This window comes from Aedes albopictus, chromosome 2 (genome assembly GCF_035046485.1).
Source record: "Aedes albopictus strain Foshan chromosome 2, AalbF5, whole genome shotgun sequence".
NCBI classification, from domain to species: Eukaryota; Metazoa; Arthropoda; class Insecta; order Diptera; family Culicidae; genus Aedes; species Aedes albopictus.
The window spans coordinates 138,095,452-138,121,613 of record NC_085137.1 but is presented as its reverse complement, the minus strand read 5'-3'; the positions used below and the strand labels follow the sequence as shown (position 1 = coordinate 138,121,613).

At 40.6% G+C, this 26,162-nt stretch overlaps 2 protein-coding genes across 6 annotated transcripts; both read left to right on the top strand.

The window, feature by feature from the left end:
• Positions 1–20,274, top strand: LOC115266835 (SET and MYND domain-containing protein 4-like). Of its 4 annotated transcripts, none has more exons than XR_009997502.1 (10): positions 1–231; positions 14,149–14,567; positions 14,626–14,719; positions 14,781–14,957; positions 15,022–15,349; positions 15,408–15,920; positions 15,979–16,147; positions 16,209–16,662; positions 18,230–18,485; positions 18,556–20,274. XR_009997502.1 is itself a non-coding variant. In XM_062850512.1 (8 exons), the coding sequence occupies exons 1-8, from the start codon at positions 107–109 to the stop codon at positions 16,604–16,606; spliced, it is 2,223 nt and encodes a 740-aa protein (XP_062706496.1). In that variant the 5' UTR covers positions 1–106; the 3' UTR covers positions 16,607–16,876. The 4 variants fall into 4 exon arrangements, 1 of the variants encoding a protein (XP_062706496.1); XR_009997501.1 differs by having other exon boundaries at positions 18,230–19,131; positions 19,193–20,274; XR_009997500.1 differs by having other exon boundaries at positions 18,230–20,274.
• A 4,253-nt stretch (positions 20,275–24,527) lies between these two features.
• On the top strand, positions 24,528–25,825 carry LOC109417547 (MOB kinase activator-like 3). Of its 2 annotated transcripts, XM_019691622.3 has the most exons (4): positions 24,528–24,672; positions 24,726–24,947; positions 25,010–25,504; positions 25,571–25,825. In XM_019691622.3, exons 2-4 carry the CDS (start codon positions 24,828–24,830, stop codon positions 25,688–25,690), a joined length of 735 nt encoding a protein of 244 aa, XP_019547167.1. In that variant the 5' UTR covers positions 24,528–24,672; positions 24,726–24,827; the 3' UTR covers positions 25,691–25,825. The 2 variants fall into 2 exon arrangements, with proteins under 2 accessions (XP_019547167.1, XP_062706495.1); XM_062850511.1 differs by having other exon boundaries at positions 24,539–24,947.
• The last annotated feature ends 337 nt before the right edge of the window (positions 25,826–26,162 follow it).

Genomic DNA, 26,162 nt, shown 5'->3' with positions numbered 1-26,162 from the left:
TTCGACTCTGTGTCGTGTTTGCGGTGTTGTTTTGGTGTCTCGCGCACGCAGGTTTCGGTTTCGCGATCGTGAAAACCCTTTTCAAAAAGTGGAAATTGTGTGAAAAATGGAAAACGGATGGGATGTGACGGTGGCCAAGATCGTACGGAAGTACAATCTAACGGAGGTGATTAAGCTGTATGCCGGAGAGGTCGATACCGTACGAAAATTGGATGCCATTCCGGACATTCGGTAAGTAGTGTTATTTTTGCGTTCATTTTTTTCTTTTGCGTCGCCTTACCACAGATACAGACGAGGCGGTGGACAGATGATGTGCTTGAACTAATAAATTGGTCGACCCTTGACTTGACCCTTTCGAAACCGTTGAATTTTAGACATGGGCTTTATACATATAGGGTAATTGATCTGATCATGGAGGAGTTGAGCACTGGGTTCATGTTTGTGGTTAGGTTTTTATTAGACCCCCCCCCCCAACCATTCATTCCTTGGCACGGTAAGCATAAAGCCGCATAACACCATGAATTAGGGATCACCTGATTAGTGGACTCTTACCACTGGATCAGGCGATCTGTAGTGTTATTCTTAGGCAATTGAGACCACCGCTACCGACACTACACAGCTATCTAGGCTGATTGGGAAAAGAAGTTAACATTGATTGTTAACTTCTGAACGAGCCCGAACAGCCGTGTATCATCTTGAAATTCCTCCAGCAATTTCTACTGAGAATCAAACAGATGCTTGTTGAAATTTCCTTAGCAGTTCCTCCAGAGTTTCCTTCAAAAGTTCAAAAGTACTACAACTCTTCCAATACTTTGTTAGTGGAATCCTTCAAGAGTTTTTATTATATTCTCTCCTGAAAGTTCTTTGGATTTTTTCCACAGCGGGTAATCTCCACTAGGTTGAGCCAAAGAATTAGGAAGTTGTTGCGTTCTTTTCAAAATATCTTCTGTTAAAACTGTTTGTGTTACTGTGGAAGCACTTCCATAGTTTTGTAATGCCATTGACTATGTTATTAACAGTGTGTCACAAGTATTAATAGATAGTCTATATTCCAGGAAGTCAAAAAAGTTTCTATTACGAAAAGCTTCTTCCGATAGCGATTTTTTTTAAATTCAAGTAACAATATTAAAACCGGGAAAACATTCGAAATACCGGGTAAAAAATCGGGACAAAACCGGGAAATCAAAATCTGAAATCGGCTGGCCAACGAGCAAATACATATGGATGAAAACTTGGTAAAAATAAAGAAAGCAAAAAAAAACTCCTGCAAACCAGGAAAAAAACTTTGATCTTGCGGAAAGAAATCTGTAAGAAGCTGCTGAAAATTCAAATAAGGTGTTGCGGTGGAAATCCAAGAAAGAATCCCGGATGGGATTCAAGGAAAAATCATGGATAGAATTTCTAGAGAAATCTACAAAGGAATTTGGAACCGAATTCTGAATAGATTTCCATTCAATATCTCTTAAGCAATTCCTCCCTGGGCTTGGATTATATCTTCCAGGAAGCTTTGATTTCAGGCATGTGGTCGATGGCCTTTGCAGTAATGATTAGAATAGCTGAATGTATAATCAATGGCAAACAATTCTGTAAGAATCGGATCTCCAAGTCATCTGATATAGTTATACTGATCATGACGCTGCATAGTATATCGAACATTTGTCGAAGTCATTTATGTGCCGGGAAAATATAATTCCAAGTTGGAGAGAATATTACAAACTGAGGGAGGGTAATAGGCCCAGTCAGACCCCTGAATGGGCAATGTGGGTTAGTTTATGGGAATGCCATTGAAGGTTTGTAATATTCTCCGAGGCTTTCGAAATCCAACAGGGCGCGTCCCCGGGTTGCGGATAGGGGGAAAAGGGAGATTTTTCACATTTGTACTGTAATCAGCCAATGTGGTATTATCTCCTATGGTGTTGTAGTGTGAATGAATGATCTCATTCTATGGGAATTCGAACCTTGTAATGTATTGTTTATCAACTTCAATTTTCTAAGCTTGATAAGGTTTTGAAGACAAACATGAGATGAGAGAATTGCCTAATAGGAAAGTCACATCAGCAAAGCTTTTACATATGCAAATGCTATCCATGGGGTCATGTCTAGCATTTAATATGTATGGCAATGACTGATTCTTACCTAGCAGGGGTACTACAAGACCACGCGGACAATTCGATTAAAGGCTTAATTGGGGATAATATATTTTCCAGAACTGAAGGGACATTTTTTCCGGGGTGACTGGCGAGTCGGAGAGGGTAGAAGTTTCCGTTTGTTATAATTGACAAAATAAACAATCGGGCGCTTTTTCTTTCTATGACTTGCTTGGTATTTTGTGGATTATTGTTTTTTGGTTTTGGAAGGTATGCGATTCACTATTGAGCCTTAAAATTATTTTGCATCTGAATAGCATTGATATCGTCAAGTCTGCACCAGACATGTCCAAACACTGCACTGCACGAGGAGTCGATACTCAAACACACCACCGTGGGTGCCAAGCCACCACCTAGCTCTCCGTGTTTCAGAACGAACATGCACCGTGTCTGGCTCAACACCGGTGTCGATGGCGGTGCTCAGGCACTGGGCACGGTGTTTGACGCTTCGGGTAACACGGAGCCCGAGTGTTTCCGATTATGCGAAACACTCGTGCGAGTTCAAGCGCTCGGTGCCGTTCATTGTCCAGCACCAGTTGCAAATGCTGTTGGTCGACGACGAGAGTGAAGTACTTGGCGGCTCCTTTTGTGTCTTTCTCGTCCCTTCTGACTCAGTGGCTCTGATGCAGCCAAGCTACCACGCACTGTGGCCGAGCTCACTGCTTTGGTGTTTCATACAATCGGAAACACTCGGCCTCAGTGCCCAACCAAAACTGAAACACGGAGCCGAAACTGAGGCTCGAGTTATAACACCGACACTAGACCGGCCCACATTTGTATGAAGCGAAAAAAAAGTTTTCAAAATTCACGGGGCACCCTCTAGAATCGTGCCTTTGGATGAGAAGAACAATCTGTGAAAGATTCAGCTCAATCGGTTGAAAACTGAGCTGGCGCAAATGAGTTGAAGGTTTGTATGGGATGTTCAGTCCAAATATATGGGAAATTGGATGACCTCAAGTCTCTCATATAGCACGCCGATTTGGCAAGTTCGATTTGGCTCAGAATTGAAAGAACAACAGTTGATACCCTAATGAACAACTTTGTAGAAGACCATATCATGATAAAACTTAATTTAGTTGCGGTTTTAGCCAACGAAGCCAGAATGAGGACATCTCCCCCCGTTGACTCTCGGTTGTTACATGCAGCACGTGTTTGCCGTTCGAATTTTGCCCACTACATCATAGGCGGCTATGTTGTCCGTCATTTCCATTGCTCACGCATGTGGGTGAGTATCGAGACAATGTAGAATTACATAGCTGCCTATGATGTAGCGCGCAAGCTACGGCCGACCAACACGTGGTGTATATAACAACCCAGAGTAAACGGGGGGAGATGTCCTCATCCTGCTTTCTTTGGATAAAACCGCAACTAAATTTAGTTTTATCATGATATGATCTTCTACAAAGTTGTTCATTAGGGTATCAACTGCTATTCTTTCAATTCTGAGCCAAATCGAACTCGCTAAACCGGCGTGTTGTATGAGAGACTGGAGGTCATCCAATTTCCCATATATTTGGACTGAACATCCCATACAAACCTTCAACTCATTTGCGCCAGCTCAGTTTTCAACCGATTGAGCTGAATCTTTCACAGGTTGTTCTTCTCATCCTAAGGCACGATTTTAGAGGGTGCCCCGTGGAATTTTTCGACATTTTTGTATTTGGGCCAGTCTAACCGACACGAGTGTTTCGTCAGTCGCACTGCGTGTTCATCAGTAGAAGCTGAACGAAGGTGGTGATATGAACACACACGGTGGTGTGTTTACGGGCAAACACGCCACCGGTGCGGCACGGTTTGGTGTTTTGCCCATGTCTGGTCTACACCAACACCCTAATCCCACACCAAAATACCCTTTTCCTATCCCATGGCGTTTATGTGGTCAGCAAAGACTATTCAGCCATTACCCCTCCTTATCATCGGCTTTGGACTGACTTGCGCTCTCATTGCCCCACCAAATGCTGCAAAATGAAAATGAAAATGAAAATATCTCTTAAGCAATTCCTAATCCGAGAAAGAGTTAACTCTTAAGAAATTTCATCGGGATTGCTTGTTCTTGGTAGTTTGAATCACTCCACAAACAGTACGGAGAATTGATAGACTTAAAGCGAAACTGGATCCATTTCCTCACTTTGGTTTTTGATTTTTTATAAAATAACGAAGCAATATTTTCAAAATCGGTTTTCGTACACATGTAGAGTATGGGTAGATAGTAGCGTGGTTCAAAAAATCGTTTTTGCTCCACACCGCTTATTCCATTCGTAACCAGATTCTGAGCCTTCTCCCAAAAATTGAGATGATTTGGTTGAAAGTTGAGACTGCACAACTGCCGTGAATCGCAAGTCAGTCCCATCTGCATTTTGGTCAAAAATGAGTTAATGACCGTTTTAGAGCTTTCTTCGGATGATCTTTCAGCTGCGTGCAAAAAAATATATAGTTTGTTCAGTAAAATTGAAAAACAACACCAAGTCAGATTGTCCCATAATGAAATGTAATCGCAAGTCAGTCCCATTACGAACTTGTGCTCCCTCGAGTACAAAACTTAACACTATTTTAGCCAGTTTTATATTTTTCACTGTTACGTTTTCACGTTTGAAACAATATGTGAAAGTTTCATGATGATCGCAGAAGTTTTCAGTTCATGGTGATTTTTTAGAGTTTCACATAGAAATCGAATTTGAAAACTTCAGAGGCCATTTTCTCAATGCCTACTTTTTACATATGGGACTGACTTGCGATTCACGGCAGACAAGCCCTTCAAAGTTTGTATGGGAATTACTATGGGAAAACGAAGTTTTTCATTCAATCGACTGTAGCATTTCCCCAAGTGCCCTAGAGGGTTAGTTGACCCTTGGCGCTCTTAGGCTACTCTATCAGCTACAACTTTGCCGAAGATCGCATTCAAATCGGACGCCTCATTAATTAGTTATCGATTTGTATCCAACTGGGCAAACTTTAACAGTGATCCTCCAGCTTTCCAGCAGGCAACATTGCTGTATATGGCGCCAAAGATAGCACACTGAAATCATGGCTACTATGTTTCACTGCAAAATGCAGTGATGCCCACCGATTGGTTTAACCATCATGAGTAAAGATTTCGATTCTGGATGAAAATCGGTAACTAATTAATGAGGCGTTCGATTTGAATGCGGTCTTCGGCAAAGTTGTAGCTGATAAAGTAGCCTAGGATTACCAAGGGTCGACTAACCGACTAGGGCACTTGGGGAAATGCTACGGTGGATTGGATGAAAAACTTCGTTTTCCCATAGTAATTCCCATACAAACTTTGAAGGGCTTGTGCAGTCTCAATTTTCAACCAAATGAGCTCAAATTTTGGGAGAAGGCATATAATCTGGGTAGGAATCGAATAAGCGGTGTGGAGCAAAAACGATTTTTTGAACCACGCTAGTAGATAGGGCCCATATAGCCGAGGCGGTAAACGCACGGGTATTCAGCATGACCATGCTGAGGGTGACGGGTTCGATTCCCGGTCGGTCCAGGATCTTTTCGTAAAGGAAATTTGCTTGACTTCCTTGGGCATAGAAGTATCTTCGTGCCTGCCACACGATATACGCATGCAAAATGGTCATTGGCAGAGGAAGCTCTCAGTTAATAACTGTGGAAGTGCTCATAGAACACTAAGCTGAGAAGCAGGCTTTGTCCCAATGAGGACGTTACGCCAAGAAGAGGAGAGGAGAGGAGAGTATGGATCAAGGTATCTCCTGATTTTTTTTGCATGGTGAAAAATGCTTTTCGTTTTTGCAGAAACCATTTTTGAATAAAATTTCACAAAAAAAATTATTGGGGCACCCTGTAGGGTCCACTTCCGGAAGCAACTCTCGCAACGGCAAACTCCAGCTCTCCAGTTCAGAAGCTATCTCCGGTCGTTTGGATTTACCAGACTTTTCCCATAGAGATAGGTGACATTTCATCACACGAACACTAGCGCAAATTTTTCCTCACACAAAAGTGCACGCCGATTGAAAGGCTATTCAGATTGCATATGCAAATATTACCCAATCGAATTGGGTAAAACGGGTAAATAATGATAAAACTAACGTCCGGGGCAAGAGTGCAAATATTTTCCTCGCAGTTTCACAACTACATCTACAAAAAGGCACGCATACATTTGAATGTGATTACCTCTATAGGTTCGCTGTCCGTCGTCCGCCGACGCTCCACTTTTTCGCAACTGTCACCCTACACGTAACTGCTCAATTCTACACACTCAATGTAAACATAGAGAGTGCATGTCAGTACAAACCCTACACCCCCATCTTTCTTTAAAAAATGATATGAACCTGACATCTAAACAATATCTCTTTATGTAACACTAAAACTACAGACTCCCTTGAATTGGCCTTGGCTTTTCAATCCTTTTCCAATTTTAATTCCAACTTTTTATCAATGAACAACAGTCAATAGCTTTGTCAATTGTTTCACATAATGTTCACTTTTCCATGACAAGGAAATAATTTAGAGAAGCCACTCTATTCATCAAAGTTCAATAGAATTACATAAGCCGCACTGCACCAATGCGTCAAGCAAGTGAATGAATGGATATAAATAATGTATACAGTCATACCTCGATATAACGTAACTGCAATTTTATTTTCGTTACGTTATATCGAAGTTACGTTATATCGAAGCAAAAAATTTTTTTCACGAATTTCGTTTTAAATACATGTTTTGAAAAGAAAATAACCAAAAAGATTATTTTAATCACCCAACAGTGATTTCCTGCCTTTCTTATATATATTTTTTCATCATTGAATTTTATCTATTTTTCTTTAAAGTTTGGAAGATCATACATAATTCGAATACTTAGCATGTCTCTTTATATTTAACTATTTAAGCCAATGTCACATATATCAAGATTCTTCTTATGAAATTCAAATAACTCAACGTACATATATACAGATGGGTAAATAATGAGTCGTAAGATTCTTCTCCTTTTTTTGCATCTAGACCTGGTCAAACGTCAAGCGTTATCTATTGGTGTGATTATAAGTAAGACATCTATGTGACGCAGGCAAAATTATAATCCGATGATACCTCCAGGAATTCCTCTCGGGATTCCTCTAGAAATAATTCGGGAATTCACCCAGGAGTTCCTGGTTGAGTACCTCATGAAATACCTCATGTGATTCATCCTGAAGTTCTCTAAGGATATTTATCCAAGGATCCTTCAATCTTCTATGATTCCTCCATAAAGTCTTACTGAATTTTATATCTGCTATGATATATTTAGGAACGCCTGCCTTAATTGCTTCAGATGTTCTTGATATGATTCCTCCACGTGGTTTCTCAAGGGATTTCTGTAGGATTCCCCAAAGAGATTTGCTTTTCAAGATTTATTCTCTCCAAGATTTTTCCAAGGCTTAAGTCTGTCGTTCCTCTTAAATTTCTACTAGGATTTCTCCAGTCACTCCTGCAAGGATCCTCCAAAAAGTTCCAATATTTCAACTATTCCTGTTCGAAGAGTCCCAAGTAACACATTTGTTGCAGAAGACTCACGGCGGCGCAGGTTTTGTTGCGCAGGAGCCACTGTGACTTACTTCTAACAAATGAATTCTTACTTGCTGGAAGTAAATCGCAATGACTTCTGCGCCATGAAAACCTGCGCCGCTGTGACTCTTCTAAGACAAGTGTGTTACTTGGGGTATTTGCCAAGATTCACCCAGGTATTCTTGCTGCAACTCATCCAGCACAATGACGGAGTTTCCAAAAGATTTCCTCTTCAGATCCTGCAGATCCTGCCGGCATTCCTCCAGGAGTTCCACCATTTATTCAGGAATGTCTTTAGAAATTCCTTCAAGAGTTCTTCTGATGATTTCTTCGCGAATTTCTCCAGTGATTTCTCAAGAAGTTCCTCCAGGGATTTATCAGAGAATTTCTCAAGTGATTTTCTGCAAAATTTACTCTAAGACAAAGCGGACCGTTACTGGCGTTCTTACACCTAGTATCACACGAAATCGAGTTCACTACCAATGCTGTCTACTGTCATCTCGTTTGGAGTTTAAAGGCTATGTTCCAGTAGGGATGTAATGTCAATAATGAGTAGAAGATGTAATATTTGTTCCGTGAAAAGCTATATAACATTTCTTATCAACAGTGAAACCGAAAATTCTTATAAAACTTTGAAATTTGTCATATAACCCATAACTCGATAGCAGGCTTGGTTCCAGGAGGGGTGTAATATCATATAGAAAATTTTGTAAATCACTCTAATTATTTAAATAGTGAAAAGTTGGATCCAAAAAAAAGTTACGTTATATCGAGGTAAAAGTTACGTTATATCGAGTTACGTTATATCGAGGTTACGTTATATCGAGGTTACGTTATATCGAGGTATGACTGTATGAGAAAAACTAGACAAAGTAAGACAAAATGCCTAAATTCATAGGGCAATGCCTGTTTTAACACTCCAAATGTTTTAACTCTTCAACCAGCTGACTTTTTCCATTGGTGCAGAGGTTTCCGGGTCGTTGTGAGTTCCCACACTAAACAAATCCAAACAAAAACATACCTTAAGGATTTCTTTACCTCTCAAAAATTTCAGTTTTCATGGCACAACACATCTTGGCCATCCACAATGAACCCAAACCTTGAAGTCACTATTTTCTCTTCTTAGTCACGTTTTCTGTCTGTGCCTTATACTCAGTTGGTTTGATAGGAGCCACGTGTGTCTTTCTCCGAGCTTATGCTTAATTCTAACTACACACTGCTTTTCATAATATTGCTGACCACTTCGGTGAACGGAGTAAGATTTATTAATCATAGACGTCAACTCCTTTCAACATTAGATACTTTATTTTTCAGTCAACTTCTCAAGTGCGCAATTCAATGATGCACAAAGTCCAGCCAAATTTCCTCATTCCAATCCCAGCCATCCGCGTACAGATAGCTAGCCAATCTTCAACAACCAAGATTCAACAACTCTTGGTATAATCAGCAATCCATTCTTGATTCCAGCATCCGGGTCAGTAAACAAAACATGTCTCGCTTTCCCTTCCACATCACTCGTTCGCTTGGTGTAATTGTGACAACTGTTGCATCAAATCCATCGAACTACGAAAACCCTGTTCTCCTCTTCCAAGCCAGAATCAATGGATCAATGAAGCAAACTTTTCTAGTGTTCACCGCATGTAAACAAAGGCGCTAGCGTATATGGGCATTAACATTGTGACAGGAGTGGAGTTACGTCAAACACACAAGGCTATAGTGGCGCTTTCTGTTCGCTTCATAGCGGCCGTTTTAATTATGTTAGTGATCCATTATATACATGTATTACCCATTACAAGTACTTTCAAATCATGGAATACAATGATTCACGCCCGCACGTCTCTCAAGAACTATCAGGCGAATACGATTTACTTCTAGTGCTCTCAAAGTCTCAAGTGCAACTTGGAATCTCTAAGTCAGACCAATCTTCCTAGAGGCATCCTCAAACCATGGAAACACTACACTGCCTTCAAACACAACATACAAGGCACTGCCTCTCCATCATCCAGCCAATCATCACACTGTACCCAATAAATGGATCCACTAATATACCCTGGTTTTCTTCAAGATGTAATGGAAGCACTTCCCAATTCCCAAGCACCCTACCTGAAGGAAGGAGCTTCTAAGGCAAATTACTTTATTTCCATGCGCCCCCCAGCCATGGAAATGCTATCATGTTGTGGTTACAGGAACTGTCAAAACCACTACCAACTACTATTGTGTATTCAACGCACCCTTACGTCATGACAACACAACACCTCGATGTCACCTGATTGCACGAATTTACGAATCCTTTTCCAGGCGCCCCCAAGCCATGGAATCTCTACCTTGCTCCCAAGCACCCTTGCAGGGACTTTCAACATTCGGTGCTGTTTGTCATGGAAGCGATTTGTAACACAGTGCAATTCAAATTCCCCGTCGGTGCTCCACAGCCATCATGGGAGGAGATTTCCGATTTCACAAAGCGATTGTACTCGGACTTGCTACAAATAGAGGCAGTGTACAGACTGCCGGGACGGTGCCTTTGCATTAAGTATACAACGGAACGAGCCATGGAAAATACGCTGAAACGACAGGAGGAATTAATCAAATTCAATTACTCCAACGGAAAGACCGCGGACGTACGCTTGTCCATTGCGGGAAGGAACAGCACCTACGTACGTGTTTCCGACATCGCTCCGGAGGTGCCCGATACCGATTTGACGTTGGTGTTTGGTGAGTACGGAAAAGTGGAAAGCGTCATTCGAGAAAAATTTCCTATCGGACTGGGCCTCGATCACCTGTACGTAGAAATAGAGAAAGAGATTCCACCATCTCTACAAATCAGTGGTTGGAAAGCTCGGATTTTCTACGAGGGTCTTAAGGACAAATGTTTTTTATGCTGCTTGGAGGGACATCATAAGGATGCTTGCCCGCAGCGGAAGACCAAGAAGACCAGGAATAAGAAGAAAGAAGGAGCAGTTACTTATGCTGGAGTAGTGGAATCCGGAGCGTCAGCGTTGTCTGATGAAGTACAAGTAATCGAAGAGGAGAGCATAGATGAAGATGTGATCGAGGAAACCATGGATACCGAAGCGATAATACGTGAAATTGAAATGCGGCGGAAAGAACAGGAAGCAGAAATGGAACGACAACGGGAGGAAAGAGTAATGAATGGCATAGCAAAATTGACGAACGCGTTCCAGTCTGCGATGGACCGACATGAGGCAAATGAACGTAGGAATAGAGTGCATGTCAGTACAAACCCTACACACCCCACAGTTCTCCTATTCTATTTTCTGTTAACGGTCGATTTTGCGTGTTTTACTGATACAATGCAATACATGTAGAGTACTGATCCAGAGTTGTCCAATGTCCTCCAAGAACTTTCGTGAATATAGCCTTTAAGATCTACTCTACAGGTGTGATCAATTACATTATTGATGCGACGCAACATCCTACAGATCTATAAATACTATCTGTGTGGTATCAAATGTGCATTGTTGCTTGACTAGCCTTCCGTTGAACGCTGGTAGCACATGGTCTGCTAAATGCACATCAAGCAATCTAGTAGGCGTGCAAACGGTCGTCGCGTCATCACTTCGCGAACGTCAAAAGATAAACACCAGTTACTTCCTGGGGGCACCCGCTTGTCCACAATAATTCCAACCTCCACACTATCTAATATAGTTTTGTAGATTAGAGATTTCCAAAGATGCTCTACTGCCGTGAATCGTAAACTAGTCCCATCTGCAGTTTGGGCAAAATTGAGTTAATGGCAGTTTTCGACCTTTCTTTGGATGATCTTTCAGCAGTGTGAATAAAAATATATAGTTTGCTCAATAAAACTAAAAAAAAGATTGTCCCATAATGAAAAGTAATCGCAAGTCAGTTCTATTACAAACTTGTGCACCCTGCTGTGGGTAATTCTCGCTGAGACGGGCCCACTATTTACACCTTGTCTACACCTTGTTTAAGGTGGCGATTTTCTGAAAGTCTTCGCTTAAAAAGTAAGGAAAATACATTTGGTTACTCAAATTGATGGACCCTCCGTTAGTTAGAGCCACAACCATTTTTGCAGACCCCTCGATTTTGGTCGAATGGTGGCTCATTTAAACATTGATTTACAAAACTGCAAATAACTTTTGATAGGAACAAAAGACATCTCTAATTTTTTGATATGTTATGTATAAATGTCTCAGCTTTCAATTGATGCAAAAATTTTGAAAATGGTGAAAAAAAATGTTTTGGTTTAAAAATCCAAGATGGCGGCCAAGATCAATATGGTCGACCCAACTTTTTATAATTGTAAATAGTATCTCTATCTTTCCTTTTTTCAACAACAATTCGTGTTGAGGTGGTTTTTGGAGAAACTTTCGAGTTATAATGGTTCAAATGAGCCACCATTAGACCAGAATCGAGGGGTCTGCAAAAATTGTTGTGGCTCTAACTGTGGGTCCATCAATTTGAGTAACTAAATGCATTTTCCTTACTTTTTTAGCGAGGACTTTCAGAGAATCGCATGAAGACAAGGTGTAAATAGTGGCCCGGTCTCAGCGAGAATTACCCCTGTACAAAACCGAACACTGTTATAACCTGACCTACAAGCGCGATTAACCCTCGAGCAGTCGCGTCTTCGGCTACCCTCGGCGACGCCACGCTCACTAGTGGACTTTTTTCGTGGTGCGTGTACTCAGTACACGACGCGACCGCTCCCGGGTTCATGTGTTGTTGGTACATTACCGATGCAAAGCGTCATACTACGGGCCCATTGAATGAAACAACAATCCATTGATAGCCCTTGTAGATCTTACCCAAGTAACCACAAGCATTATATCATAACATTAATTCAATCGTATTATAGTTTAGCTAATGCAACATAACTTTTATTTTGCATCTGTCAAGTAATGATGCGTTTAATCTACATTATGAAAGCATTGAAGCATTACGAGATTTTGACAGTTCTGTATAGTTTTATAGAGCCGTTGTTTAATGCTTCATTGCATTATCATGTTAAAAGCTTTATAGCAATCAATAATGCAAGCATTTATTACTTTATATATGCCTTCACTAAGTTCAGTTTGAAAAAAAACTGTAAAACACTTTTAGAAACAGAACCATTCAAAACAAAAGAAAATCAAACCAAAAATTTAATGGATTGCTGTGTAGCACTTAGATTATCATGCTCAGATGTTGCTATTTGAAAATTAATATTATATGTATGGTTTTTTGGGTTTCTGGTTGGGACATGAAAACAATCAGATGCTGAGGGAACAAAAATGATGTGGGGTATTGGTTTCCTTATTTAACATAACGCCCCGATTTCATATAAGGAATGATAAAAGCGCTGTTTGTATTGTTTCTTATTTATTGTTTTTTAGGTAGAAGTGAGCACGTATGAAAACAAAAAAAAATGAATCAATACAGACGAATTTATATTCGAGAGTAAGATAACTGATGGCATTCAGACTCCAGCACATTTTTTAGAGTTGCTGAAAACACAACTCAATAAGGTACGAGCTAAGTATACGTTACTTTATGTTGCACATTTTTCCAGGTGCAAAATACATGGTATCTTAGCACACAGCGTTAGCACGTCCGAGTTTCAACGTGATCCAGTTTCAGCAGTCTAGGTTCAATTCCCGAAATACAATAAAAAACATCAAAGTGAGAGTATCGGAACAGGTATGAGAAGATAAAAATAGATAGAAAAATGAAAAACATACTTTTTTTCTTTTTTGACATGATGCATTAAGTATGCATTCCCTACGATTTGATTGCATTAGCTATCAGGTACAAGCATTTTATATGCTTTAGCAATCACCACAGTAAAGCTTGCTTTAAACGCCACTTTTGACTTTAAACCTACTGTAATGATGCCTATATGACAAAGCAACTTTATATAGCACGTCATATAATACACTATTAAGCGAAATTAATGCTCGATATCCAGCGTCATGGTTACTTGGGTAGTGTCTTCACTCGTGGACGTTCTTGGAGGATCTGGAACATCTTTGGTAATTAGTTCATTGCAGAACAATATTCCAAGTACCTGTAGGATATTGGGCCGCATCAGTAATGTAAGAAAAATTAATCGATTATGCTTGTAGATCTTCAGGTACTATTTCGCAGAATTTCTTGGAGGACCTAGAACATCTTCGGAAATTTGTTCTTTACAGAATACAGCTCCATGGACCTGTAAGATGTTGCACCGTTTCAGTAATGTAATAACAATCCATCGATTACGCTTGTACATCCTAAGGTATTCAATCGTGGAAGTTCTTGGAGAACCTAGAACTTCTTTGCAAATTAATTCTTTTCAAAACAATGCTCCATGGATCTGTGAGAGGTTTCACCATATCAATAATGTAATAATAATCCATTGATCGTGCTTTTGGATTAACGCCTTTATTCACGGCGCCATGGGATCAGAGATCTCATCTTGAAAAGATCCAAACATCTTATTAAGCTCCAGGTTACGTTTACTATAATGTTATCCTTCATTCCAAATCAAACGCAGAAAACTGTGCCGCTCGTGGCTCAAAAAGCTGCCTCCCGTTCGCGGCAACGACGAGGAAAAGTCCCACCTCTATCGGGAAAATGGAAACGAAATTTTCCGCAGTCGCAAGAGCCCACACGTTGCGCTGGAAGCGTACAGTAAGGCCATTTTTGCGGCGCCACGTGGATCGCCAGCGTTGGCCATGGCCCACGCCAACCGAGCCATTGTGCTGATGAGTTTGAAGCGGCACCGGGAGGCATACCAGGACTGTCAGCTGGCGCTGGACGGTGCCTATCCGGTGGAGAACCGGTTGAGGGTGATGTTCCGGCAGGCGGAATGCGCCCTGCAGATGCGCGATCGGGACGGGTTGGAGCGAGCTTTGGAGGGTATTGAGAAGGTCGCTGAGAGGCAGACGCTGGCCAGTTTTGAGGAGGAGAGATGTGAGTCGTTTGGGTGATTGAGGTTATGGGGTTAAATGTAAAGACGTATTTGTTTTAGATAAGAGATTACAGCAGTTAGCTGAGATGATTGCCATATCGGAAATACCACCGGACTCTGACGACTCAGTCTTGAATCTTCCGGAGCTTGAAGAGTAGGTTGAAATTCTGATACAGAAAACTTTTAATTGAAACTTATGCTTGACATTTATTTAGGAAATCAGATTCCATTCATGGAAGATTTATAGTAACGAAAGAGGAAATCAAAACAGATGCACCAATAGTACAGGAAAAGGCAGTATCGTTCGTGCCAGTTTACGATCCCAGAGGTAGTTCGGAGATTCCTCCCTTCGATTGTCAGTACTGTGGGGATGTTAACATCATTCCATTTCCGTAAGTAGTTATGCAGTGTTCTTACTAGAGATGTGATTTTGGTTATACCAGTGTTCATTTATAGCTGTGCATCGTGTGGCCGAGCTTGCTACTGTAGTGTTGCTTGTTGTAAAGAACATAGCGATCTTCATCGTTACGAGTGCCCAGGATATGAGAAACATCTGTGGTATATGATTGGAATAGCACATCTAGGGATGCGGAGTTTTTTAGATGGGTTTGGTTCCAGTACGGAGAAGCTGGACGTCTTGCAGGAATGTACAGCTGAAAAGATGTTTCAATATGTCTCTGACAAGTCCGAGTCGGAACACAAAGAATACCCGTACGGAAAAGTCTTTCGATTAGTAACTAACCTTGACAAAATGTCGCTAAGTGATATGATTCAGTATTCATTGGTAAGATAATTTAGAATAAGCTAAAACATCTCACACTTCTTAAAATCCAACTTTTTAGACTGCCTACATGCTATCAATCTACTTAAGTGAGTTTACGCAATTCTTTAACAATCTAGGAGATAAAACTTCGGTTATGCCAAAGGAAGAATGGTTTTTGTACAGCTCTGCAGTGATTCTGCGTCACATCGGTCAACTGGTTTGCAACGGACACGCAATAAACGAGCTGCGCGTTTGCACTGCGTCGGAAAACAACTGTCTGGAAGTGGATAGCTTCAATATAAAGGCCGGCTTCCTGCATCGATGCTTTGAAAGTACTCGAGTTTTCACGGGGATTTTTCCTCAAATAAGTATGTTTAACCATTCATGTGATCCGAACATTCGCAATTGCTTTAGTAAGAGTACGCTGACGGTTTACGCGACACGAGATGTGGAAGCAGGAGGAGAGATCTTCAACTGTTATGGCCCGAATTTCAGGCTAATGTCGAGAGAAGATCGGAAGTCTGCGTTGAAACAGCAGTACTGCTTCGATTGCAGCTGTACTAGATGTTCCGCAGCAACGGATGAGGCTTATGTGCGTAGCATTGATGTTCCCTATCGATTTCTCGTTACCTTTTGATCGTCAATTTCAGGAGATGTACGAACGCTACAAATGTCCATTTGCGAAGTGTTCTAAACAGTTCATTGTGGCGCAAAACGTAGATCCATTCGAGAAAGATATAAAATGCCCTATGTGTAGACGAATCATCGATTGTTCGTGTTTTCAAATAATCGCTACTGGAATGTCTAGTGAACGCGAAGGTATGTTGTGCTCATTTCCTTGCGCATTTAGTTTGAAACTTATCTTTCCTTTTCAATATAGCTTCTTACGAAGACTTTGAGGAAGCACTCAAAGCGTACAACAACTGCAAACGGATCTTGTCGCAATATCACGAAACGAAGATCACGTTGGCTCACATGCTATTCATCCAGTACCTTCCCTTCGCCGGGTTAGACGAACGATGCCTAAGTGCACTGAAGAAATTGGCCCACGAGTTCGTGCAGATCCGAGAGCAACGATTCGGTATGATGAGCCCGGAGTATGTTGTGGCGTGTTTCTATTTGTTGGATTTGCTGGTTATCGAATCCAAATGTGAAGGTGCTTTTAGCGTGGATTCCGATTCCGCCACGATTGTCGAGCAGTTTAAAAAGGCTATCGAAATATTCGGTCATGGGACAAGAACGCGAGTAATGCAGTACATCAAGGCACATTTGGGCTAGTGTGGCAATGCTCGAAGTTAATGGAAGCTCAACCGCTTCAGCTTAGTGTGGTGCAGGTATGTATAATTTAGCTCGAATTGATGCATTTCGGCATCGGCTTTGTAGATATTCTGTTCTTGCCATGTATGGCAATACCAAAGTTATGCTATTTCTTGTTTAAAGAAGCTTGTTATTATAGATTTAAACTAAATATTCAGGAAGTGATTAACAATTTTTGCGAGGCTAGAATGACGAATTATTTGACAAATACATTTGCTATACTGAAAGTTATCGTAATAACTTAACACTTATTTTATGCCGAACAATCCATATTAACAATCTTGCCAGATAATATACCGCATTTAGTTCACCACTGGACTGCGAACTGCGACTTCTATAGTGCGAAAACGTAAATAAAAGTGCGCGATCGCATCAAATCAGGTTGATGTCTTCGGCGCACTAATTCTTAAATCTATGGTGAACAAGTGCTCTGAAGACACCGAGTTGATTTGATGCAATTGCGCACTTTTATTAGCGTTTTCGCACTCGTGAAAACTAGTGCGATAGTCCAGTGGTGAACTAAATGCGCTATATAGGTACATACAATTTGTTCATGCTACAGGGGTTACTCAAAATAACTGGGACAGGTAAAATTTTTACTTTTCAAAAAATGTTCAACTCGCTGTAACTTTTCGAAAAGTGCATCAAATATTCTCATTTTTTTACTGCAAGTTCATCAACTAGTTGTGTATCAGTAGTCCAATTTTGGAGAAGATCAGACCATTGTCTACGGAGTTATAATGATTCAAGAAAAAGGTAAAATTAACCGATAGCCAACTTTGAGCTGTTATATCTCCGGATTCAATGAACCGAATGCAATGAAATTTTGACCATTCATGACTTGTATAATGAGCTATGAAAAACCTTTGACTTAACATAAAATTCTTAACACGGAAGAACATTATAACGATTAGATTATTTTTCTAATAAAACACCAAATTATCCAAAACTTCAACATCGTTTCAAAATTCAAGATGCCAATTATAGTTCAATTAATTTCCCTCTAAATGACTTATATATAAATGTGTTTTGAAGGAAAGTTACAACATAGCCGCTAATAAATTGAGAAAGTAATGGGATACATATTAGAAATTGATGAATTTACTAAAAAATCGTGAAATGAATGAAATCGTTATAACTTTTTCTCTTGTTAAAAATTTAAAGTTAAGTTAAACGTTTTTAAGAGTTCATCATATAAGTCATGTCTGGTCAAAATTTCATTGCAATCAGTTCATTGAATCCGGAGATATTACAGCTCAAAGTTGGCTATCGAATAATTATACCCTTTTCAAGAATCTTTAAATCTTCGTGAAGAATAGCCTGATCTTTTCCAAATTTAAACCGCTGTTACACAACTAGTTGATGAACTTACAGTAAAAATTTGAGAATATTTGATGCCCTTTTCAAAAAGTTACAGCGAGTTGAACATTTTTTGAAATGTGAAAATTTTACCTGTCCCAGTTATTTTGAGTAACCCCTGTACATCACAGTTAGTATAACACATAATACGACGCAATACTCCTCGGTTTGTGGCTGCCGCTCTACATCTTTGGTCACGAACAATACTTATGTACTTACTTTCAGTCAGTACCCATGGTGGTGCAGAGGATCGAATTGAAATAAAGTTCGGCACTTCAAGAAGCAACGAGATAAAATAGTCATGGTTTGTTTGGATGGAATGGCTATCAAACCTGATCTAACATATTGTGCCAAATCAGACACATTCCATGGGTTTCCGCACGATGGGACTGGAAGGAAGATAGAGAAAAACGATCCACGAAAACTAGCAACGGAGGCAGTGGTAGTAATGACCTCTGGAATATATCGGCATTTCAAACAGGTAAATGTTTAACTTTCAATATGAATTAAAATAAATGGAAGCCTAAAATTATAATCAATTGTTTATGTAGCCTCTAGGGTACCTACTTGCGCATAACAGTCTCGGTAGCGATGTGCAGATGGAATTTGTAAATATAAGTGTTGTGGCAATTAGGAAATGCAAGCTTATTCCGATCGCTCTGGTGATGGATCAGTGCACGACAAATCAAAAAATGATACGTGAAGCCGGTGCAACTTGTGCAGACCCGATTATTTCCATCGATGGTAAGGAGATCGCAGTTCTCTATGACACTCCCCATATGCTCAAAAACACGAGGAATGCTATACACAAACACAATGCTGTGTTCGAAGGTCAAATAGCATCATTTAAACATGTAAAGCAGCTGTATGATGAAGATGTGTCTTCAATTTTGCGGCTGGCTCCAAAATTAAGTCTAAAATGTATAGTGTTACCTCCGTTCACCAAAATGAATGTACCTTTGGCTACGCGTACACTAACCGAGTCAACCTCCATTGCCATGCAACATTATGTGCACACTGGCCAGCTAGATAAGGGAGCACTAGCCACTGCATCCTTCATCGCATTCCATGATAAGCTATTTGATATTTTCAATTCGAAGGAGCGTTACGCGGATTCTATTGGAAAAGTGAGTATTCTTGTTCAATTTTTCGAAATTAGTTATGAATTCAAAACTTGGTATTCCTTAGCCGTATAGAACACCTATTACTGAGACCTCATGTCATATGGAGTTTCTACAAAACGCGCAGAAGATACTTAAGGGAATGTATTACACCATGAATGACTGCTTCGACATCAGAAAAGTATGTTGCGTAAATTTATTAATTGTCAAAAATAAATTAATACAAACCTAAATTTTATGTTTAGGCGAAAAGGAGGCTAAAAAATTAACGGCTGTCCAGAGGATTCCATCGTATTTGAAAGGATACATTGGAAACATTGACGCGCTGGTGTGGATATGGACAAGATTGAGAACTGAGTTTGATTGTACATACTTGTGCACGAACCCATTCTGTCAAGACTGTTTGGAATTTTTTTTCCGAAGTTCGAAGGCGTTGTGGGTTTAATGATGCACCAAACGCATTACAGTTCAGCAGTGCATTTAAATATGCAATGCTAACTGTCGCTAACGAATGTAAGAACTGTCAGAACGATGCTCAGCAACCTCTACTCAATGAACAGGATCTGGAAAATATGACTGAGAACGCTGAAGAAACTGTATCATACGAGAAAGAACAACTTGATCTTAATACACCATTCGCTATCCGGAAGAAAGACCTCAATGCATTGCTGTACATCCTTGGAATTGCGATATCCAAACTATCACACGAAAAATGCCGCTTAAAATTGAAGGCTTCGCGTGATGCAGCATGTTTGGACGGCGAAGATTATGCATTTTCTAAGTTAAAGGCACAGGCAACGTCACGCACTATCGATATTCCTAATAATACGCTATATGCTATCGGCCTGCTAGCATTCACTGCATTTAAAAAAAAATTTGAAAAACTCCTCTTCCAAAGTAGGAAAGATGTCAAGTCGCGCTTGAAAGAATTTGTTACATATGATCATTTTAACGCAGTTGTTTGTAAGTTCTGCTTTGGATGACTAATTGACTTCATTTTTAATACACTTATTCAAGCATTTCTGCGAGAAACTCGATACAAGAGCAAAATAGCCGAAAATAATAAACGTAAAATAAAGCGTAATCGAAAGGCAGTTAGAATGAATTTACCTCAACTAGCTTGAAGTGGTCAGCAACATATTATTTCACTTGATTATTGACGATTGCATGAATTTCTAGACTCTAGTGCAATTTATATTTAGTGAGATGAAAATTGCACACTCACTAATATCAGTAGGCGTATGCTTTAAATTTTTGACATTTCACCCACAGAAGTGAGAAGTAATCAGCCAGGCGAGGTCTACAATAACACAGAAGGTGCGAACTGGTAGCTAAAAAGTGTTTTGTGCAAAGAGGGAGGCTGTCCAAACTAGCCAAGATCGGAATGAATTATGCGGGATGCCAAGGACGTTGGTTTATTATACCGGACTAGCTGGCCCGGCAAACTTTGTCTTGCCCTGCCTTTGATGTTTGACAACTGTTGAGGTCATAGCTGCATGGCACTCTAGATTGGTTTTATGTCGATCGTTTTGATATTCTCCCAGGTCATACTACATTTAGTATTTTTACCATTTTCATTCATTTTTAGAAAATTTTCCTAACTTTTTGTACATACAAACACTGACACCATGAATATGAATCGAACCATGCAAGAGTTATGACGATCGGTTCATCCGTTCGTGAGTTTTGTTGCCTCAAAGGGACTTCAAACTCATTTTTATATATATATAGATAGACTAGCTGTCCCGGCAAACTTTGTCTTGCCAATCTGAAGTGGTTTGACAACTGTTGAGGTCATCGCAGCAACGCACTCTAGATTGATTTTATTTCGATCACACTGAATATCTTCCCGGCTCATAATAATCAGTATTTTTACAATTTTCATACTTTTTTCAATGATTTTCCTAACTTTTTCTGCATATAAACACAGCCACCATGAATACGAATCGAACCATGCAAGAGTCAAATCGGTTCACCCGTTCTTGAGTTTTGTTGCCTCAAAGGAACTTCAAGCTCATTTATTCAAGCTCAAATATTCCTGTAGATTCCTTAGACCCGGAATCATGGAGCCGGTCGGTTCTTTCGTTGCCGGTTTTATTGCTTTTGTATCTTAACCTGACATTGACCAACACGATTGAACTCATCAAGCATTTAGGAACAAAATAAAAACAATGAGGAGAAAACTTGTTGTCGAGGTAACCGTGAGTTCAGTGAGCTGTGCAAATAATCACTGTGCAAAAAATATTTGCACAGTAGTCTAATCATTCAAAAAAACTGCAATAACAGCAAGGTAACAAGGTCGCGGCGTGTTCTTCCTATAAACTTTTTCGATCTTATTGGATATAACACTTTTCTTTTTGAGCCAAACTTTTTATATCATATACCTACTGATTTATCGATCGTATTCCGAAAAAGCTACCGATCGATAAAATTTGTGATGAAAACAGAACAATACATAGGCAGTCGGATGCCTGAAACTTTTGTCACTCTTGGTAAGGTGGTATGAACTACCAACCAAGCCGATCTGTTCAAAAGCACAGGTCGCACGGCAGAAGTTTCACGCATTCGATGTATTCGTTCAATACATGGCCTACTTGCCTAATTTCATCTTCTATAAAATTTTCACACTTGTTCGCTACCTAGCGAATTCTATCATATCCATCATTTCATTATCCACTTTGATCTGTACTCCGTTGTACTATGAGTAGAAAGAGACCGATATAGCCACAAAATCATCAAGTTATGTTGTAGCTTTCGGCGAGTATCGAACTGGAGAAATAGATTGCTCAAATCGTGCTTCTCAACCGGTGCAGGCAGCAGGTCATTTTTTCTGGGTCTTTCCTGGCGAGTTCATCTGCGATACCATCCTTACCACCTGTTATCTGCGCTAAAAATAACCCTAATTAAGTTAAAAAAAAAGCTGCTGAATGCCATCCTTATCTTCTCTCAGCGTGGGAGTTGACTCAGTTCCGTGCTCTGCTGCATTGACGTAGTCATTTCCTCCGTTATCGTGATCTTCCATGCCTACGTTCTGCTCGTCATTCAGGTGTGCATGGAAATGCTACTTCCACCTTTCAGTACCTCACGACCTCCATCATGAGGCTCTCAGCTTTATCCATGTCAGATTTCGGCTCGCGGCACGAAGCCGTTGTGGGATGCGTTGAGCTTCTGGTAGAATTTCCGAAATGCGCTTCTTCTAGGTATGCAGTTTTTTTTCTTCCGAAATAGGTGGATTCCACGTTTTACCGAGTTCTTTACTGCAGCATTACCGTTCACACTACATTGTTCTCTTCAAAAATTGCTCTGCACTCCTCGTTGAACCAATTATTCCATCGACTCCATTCCACGTACCCGATGATCGCTGTGTTTACTGTATTTCAACTAGGGGAGGAAGGGGTAACCCCGTCACCTTAAGCATTGGGATTATTCAAAATTAATGTAAGAGGTAATTTAATATTTTAACTACACAGAATGTTTGAATCATTAGTATTTTATAAAATTTGTGCATTAAAATGTTCATAATATGTTTATTTTACCGAATAATGTACATAACACAAACATATTAAATATTGATGTTGTTAATGCAGTGCGGGTAAGACCGTCACCCCTATGGGGTAAGTCCGTCATACCTTTTTTTAACAAAATACTTTTGAAGATTTTAATTTGAAAATGTTTCCAACATATTTTGATCAGTTGTGATGGTTTACCAACTATTCCAATCAGTCGTTTTTTATATTATCGGTAATTTTAAGGTATATGCTGCCAAATAAAGAAAACTCTACTTAGGCGATCATGCCGTTGTCCTCCATGTACATCAGTATAACTGGAAAGAACAGGCCAATGATTTAACCTTTCGCACCGTTGTAAAAAGTACATACTACCAAAAAACCTAGCTCGTTCTCTTCTTCTTTTTTTCTTGACATTACGTTCCAACGGGAAACAGCCTGTTGTTATGCTTGTTCTATGAGCACTTCCACAGTTATTAACTGAGCCTCTGCCAATGGCCATTTTGAATGTGTATATCGTGTGGAAGGCACGAAGATATTCTCTAATATATGCCCAAGAAAGTGAAGGAAGTTTCCTTTACGAAAAGATCCTGGACAGACTGGAAATCGAACCCTCACACACACGGTCATACCTCGATATAACGTAACTTTAAGCTTGATACAACGATCGGCTCCGTAAAGCGTTAAACGTAAATGCGCCTCGATTAACTGAACTAGATAAAAATAATAATGATTCTATTTTGCCAGCCCTCAGGTGATTCCTTGAAGAATCACTGAAGAAATACCCGAAGAAACCCCAAAAAAAGTTCATGAGAGAATCCTGGCCGATGAGTGACGGGCTTACCCGAAAAGCCAACTTTAATTAAAGTACACCGTAATTTCTGAAAAATTGTTGAAACTGACCTTTCGATGAATCTTGGCACTAAAGAATAGTACAGATGAGAATACATGATTGATTAAAATCAATTTCTATACTTGTTTTGTAATCTAGAGGCTAAATTCTACCGGCAAAAAATTACTTCCACCGTTGGTGCAACAACGTATGCGTTTGTTTTGTTTGTTTTCTTCGCGTTTGACAGGTCAATGTTGGTACCATGTGTCTCAAAATAGTAAAAATGGTAAAAACAAATAAAATGTGTGGCCAAAAAACTACTAAATAACTATTTTCTGGTAGAATCATTGGGGTGACGGACTTACCCACCCTGACGGTGTTACCCGCTTTTCCCCTACAGACCTCTAGGAGGGGCTACATCAAGCTCACCCTTGTCTGGCAACGCTACCTCGAGATTCTGCGCGTATGCTAAGGTGAAATCCAGCTGCTTTAGGTGGTACTGTGGCGGTCGCCGGTATCGCACATTGGTGATGCGGAAAAGGTGCTACATATGACCATGTTCTATGAAGCGGCGATATCGATCAATCGTAGGTCGTTCTCGTTTGTCAACTGCTGGGCACTGAACTTTCTATATCGTTGGTCTGAATTCATCCCCCTAGCCTACCTGAGCATTCAAATTTCCTATGATTATCTTGACGGCGTGGTTTGGGCAGCTGTCGTATTCGCGTTCGAGCTGCGCGTAGAATGTATCCTTGTCATCATCAGTACTTCCGGAGTGTGGGATGTACACGTTGATTATGCTGGAGTTGAAGAATCGGCACATTCTTTCGTCGATCGGCCACCAACCGATCACGCGCCTTTGTATATTGTCCATCGCAATGAAAACTGTTGCCAGTTTGCGTGTTGCCGCAGTTCTGGAAAAAGGCTTATACCAGATATGGTATAAAAGAGGAAAAAACTTGCATTCAAGTAATTTTTAAAGCAAGCCGACGCCACCATTGTATTTCCACTGGGTTTACGATTCTTGATTGCGCTTGACGTTCTCGCATTTCCCCCTCTTGCTCACTGCTTGCTTGCCCATAATCGTTAGTTTCCTTTTAGGTCCGATTGTGCAAAATTCTTACATTTTGTTTACCTTTGAAATTAGGTGAATCCGCTCGCTAATAGGATTTCGCATCGAGCGCGAATCAACCGAACCGACTGGTTAACGTAATCCGCCTTAAGAACTATCGCTATAACGGGATAACACTTTTAAATTCTAGAAAGAAAATACCTAGACCTAGATCCTTCCCGCAGAAGCGTCGTCCGTGCAACGCAGTGCACATCTCCGTTTCTGGAAGGAGCAAGATGGGAACCAAATAAGGATGAGCTACATGTATGACGCAGAGGAGGTCGAGCACTTTAGGAAAATCGCTAGTTCCCAAAGGAAAATCCCGAAGATCATGGCGCTGAACGGATTTCTGGAGTTCTTCCAGAAAGAAAAGGTGAGTGGACTCCCGCTCCTCCTTCAAATCAATATCTGTTCTAATATTTTTTTCCGCTGTAGACATTTCGACCCAAGAAGAAGTTCACCCAAGGAACCATTCGCTATTCACTTCACAAGCAAGCTCATGCCAGTCTGCAGTCCGGAATCAATCTGAGAGAAGTGGTCAAACTGCCTCCGGGAGAGAACATGAACGATTGGCTAGCCGTGCATGTAGTGGATTTCTTCAATCGCATCAATCTCATATATGGTACCATATCCGAATACTGTAACGAAACTACCTGCCCCACCATGAGCGGTGGCTCCAAGTACGAGTACTTGTGGGCCGATGGGGAGATATTCAAAAAGCCAACCCAACTGCCGGCTCCCCGGTATGTTGAACTGCTCATGGACTGGGTCGAGAACCAGATCAACAATGAAGCGCTCTTCCCCGTGTCGACCGATGTGCCATTTCCCAAGTCTTTCCCGACGCTTTGCAAGAAGATACTGGCTCGGTTGTTTCGCGTTTTTGTGCATGTCTATATCCACCACTTCGACCGAATCGTCAGTATTGGAGCGGTAAGTGGTTTGGCGGGTGTGTTGAGTGTGCCCTCAAGTGTTAATGTTTGCTTTGCTCTCTTGTAGGAAGCTCACGTAAACACGTGCTACAAGCATTTTTACTACTTTATCCAAGAGTTCGATTTGATGTCAGCGAAGGAGTTGGAACCGCTAGCCGTGATGACCGCTCAGATGTGCAAAGACTAAACTTGGGTTATGGAGTAAGGGTTTACGTGATGAACAAATTACGTTGTATAATAACAATTTGAACAATAGTGAGTTTTAAATCAGGTTGTTGATAGCCTTTAATGCATAATAAAGAATGAAACGTATAATATCGTATTGTTTTCTTTCTTGTTTCTTCCTCCTTCGGCCTTAATTGCCAAACCATATAGGGTAAAAGCACTAGACTTCGCCACTGCTCTAGTCTTCGCTCCCTCCATACAATTACCATTTTTTATTTATGAAGTGGCGAAGATTTGTGCAGATTTTTAGGAGGGCGAAGTCTAGTGTTTTTATCCTATCTGGAGCAACATTTAGACGGGCTTGGTGGTCTGATGGCTACCGCTTCTGATTCGTATGCTGAATGTCATGGGTTCAGTCCCTGGCCCGTCCCTTTCATCCTACTTTGGCGCTGTCCATAAACTACGTAGACTCAATTTTGGCAATCTCAGACCCC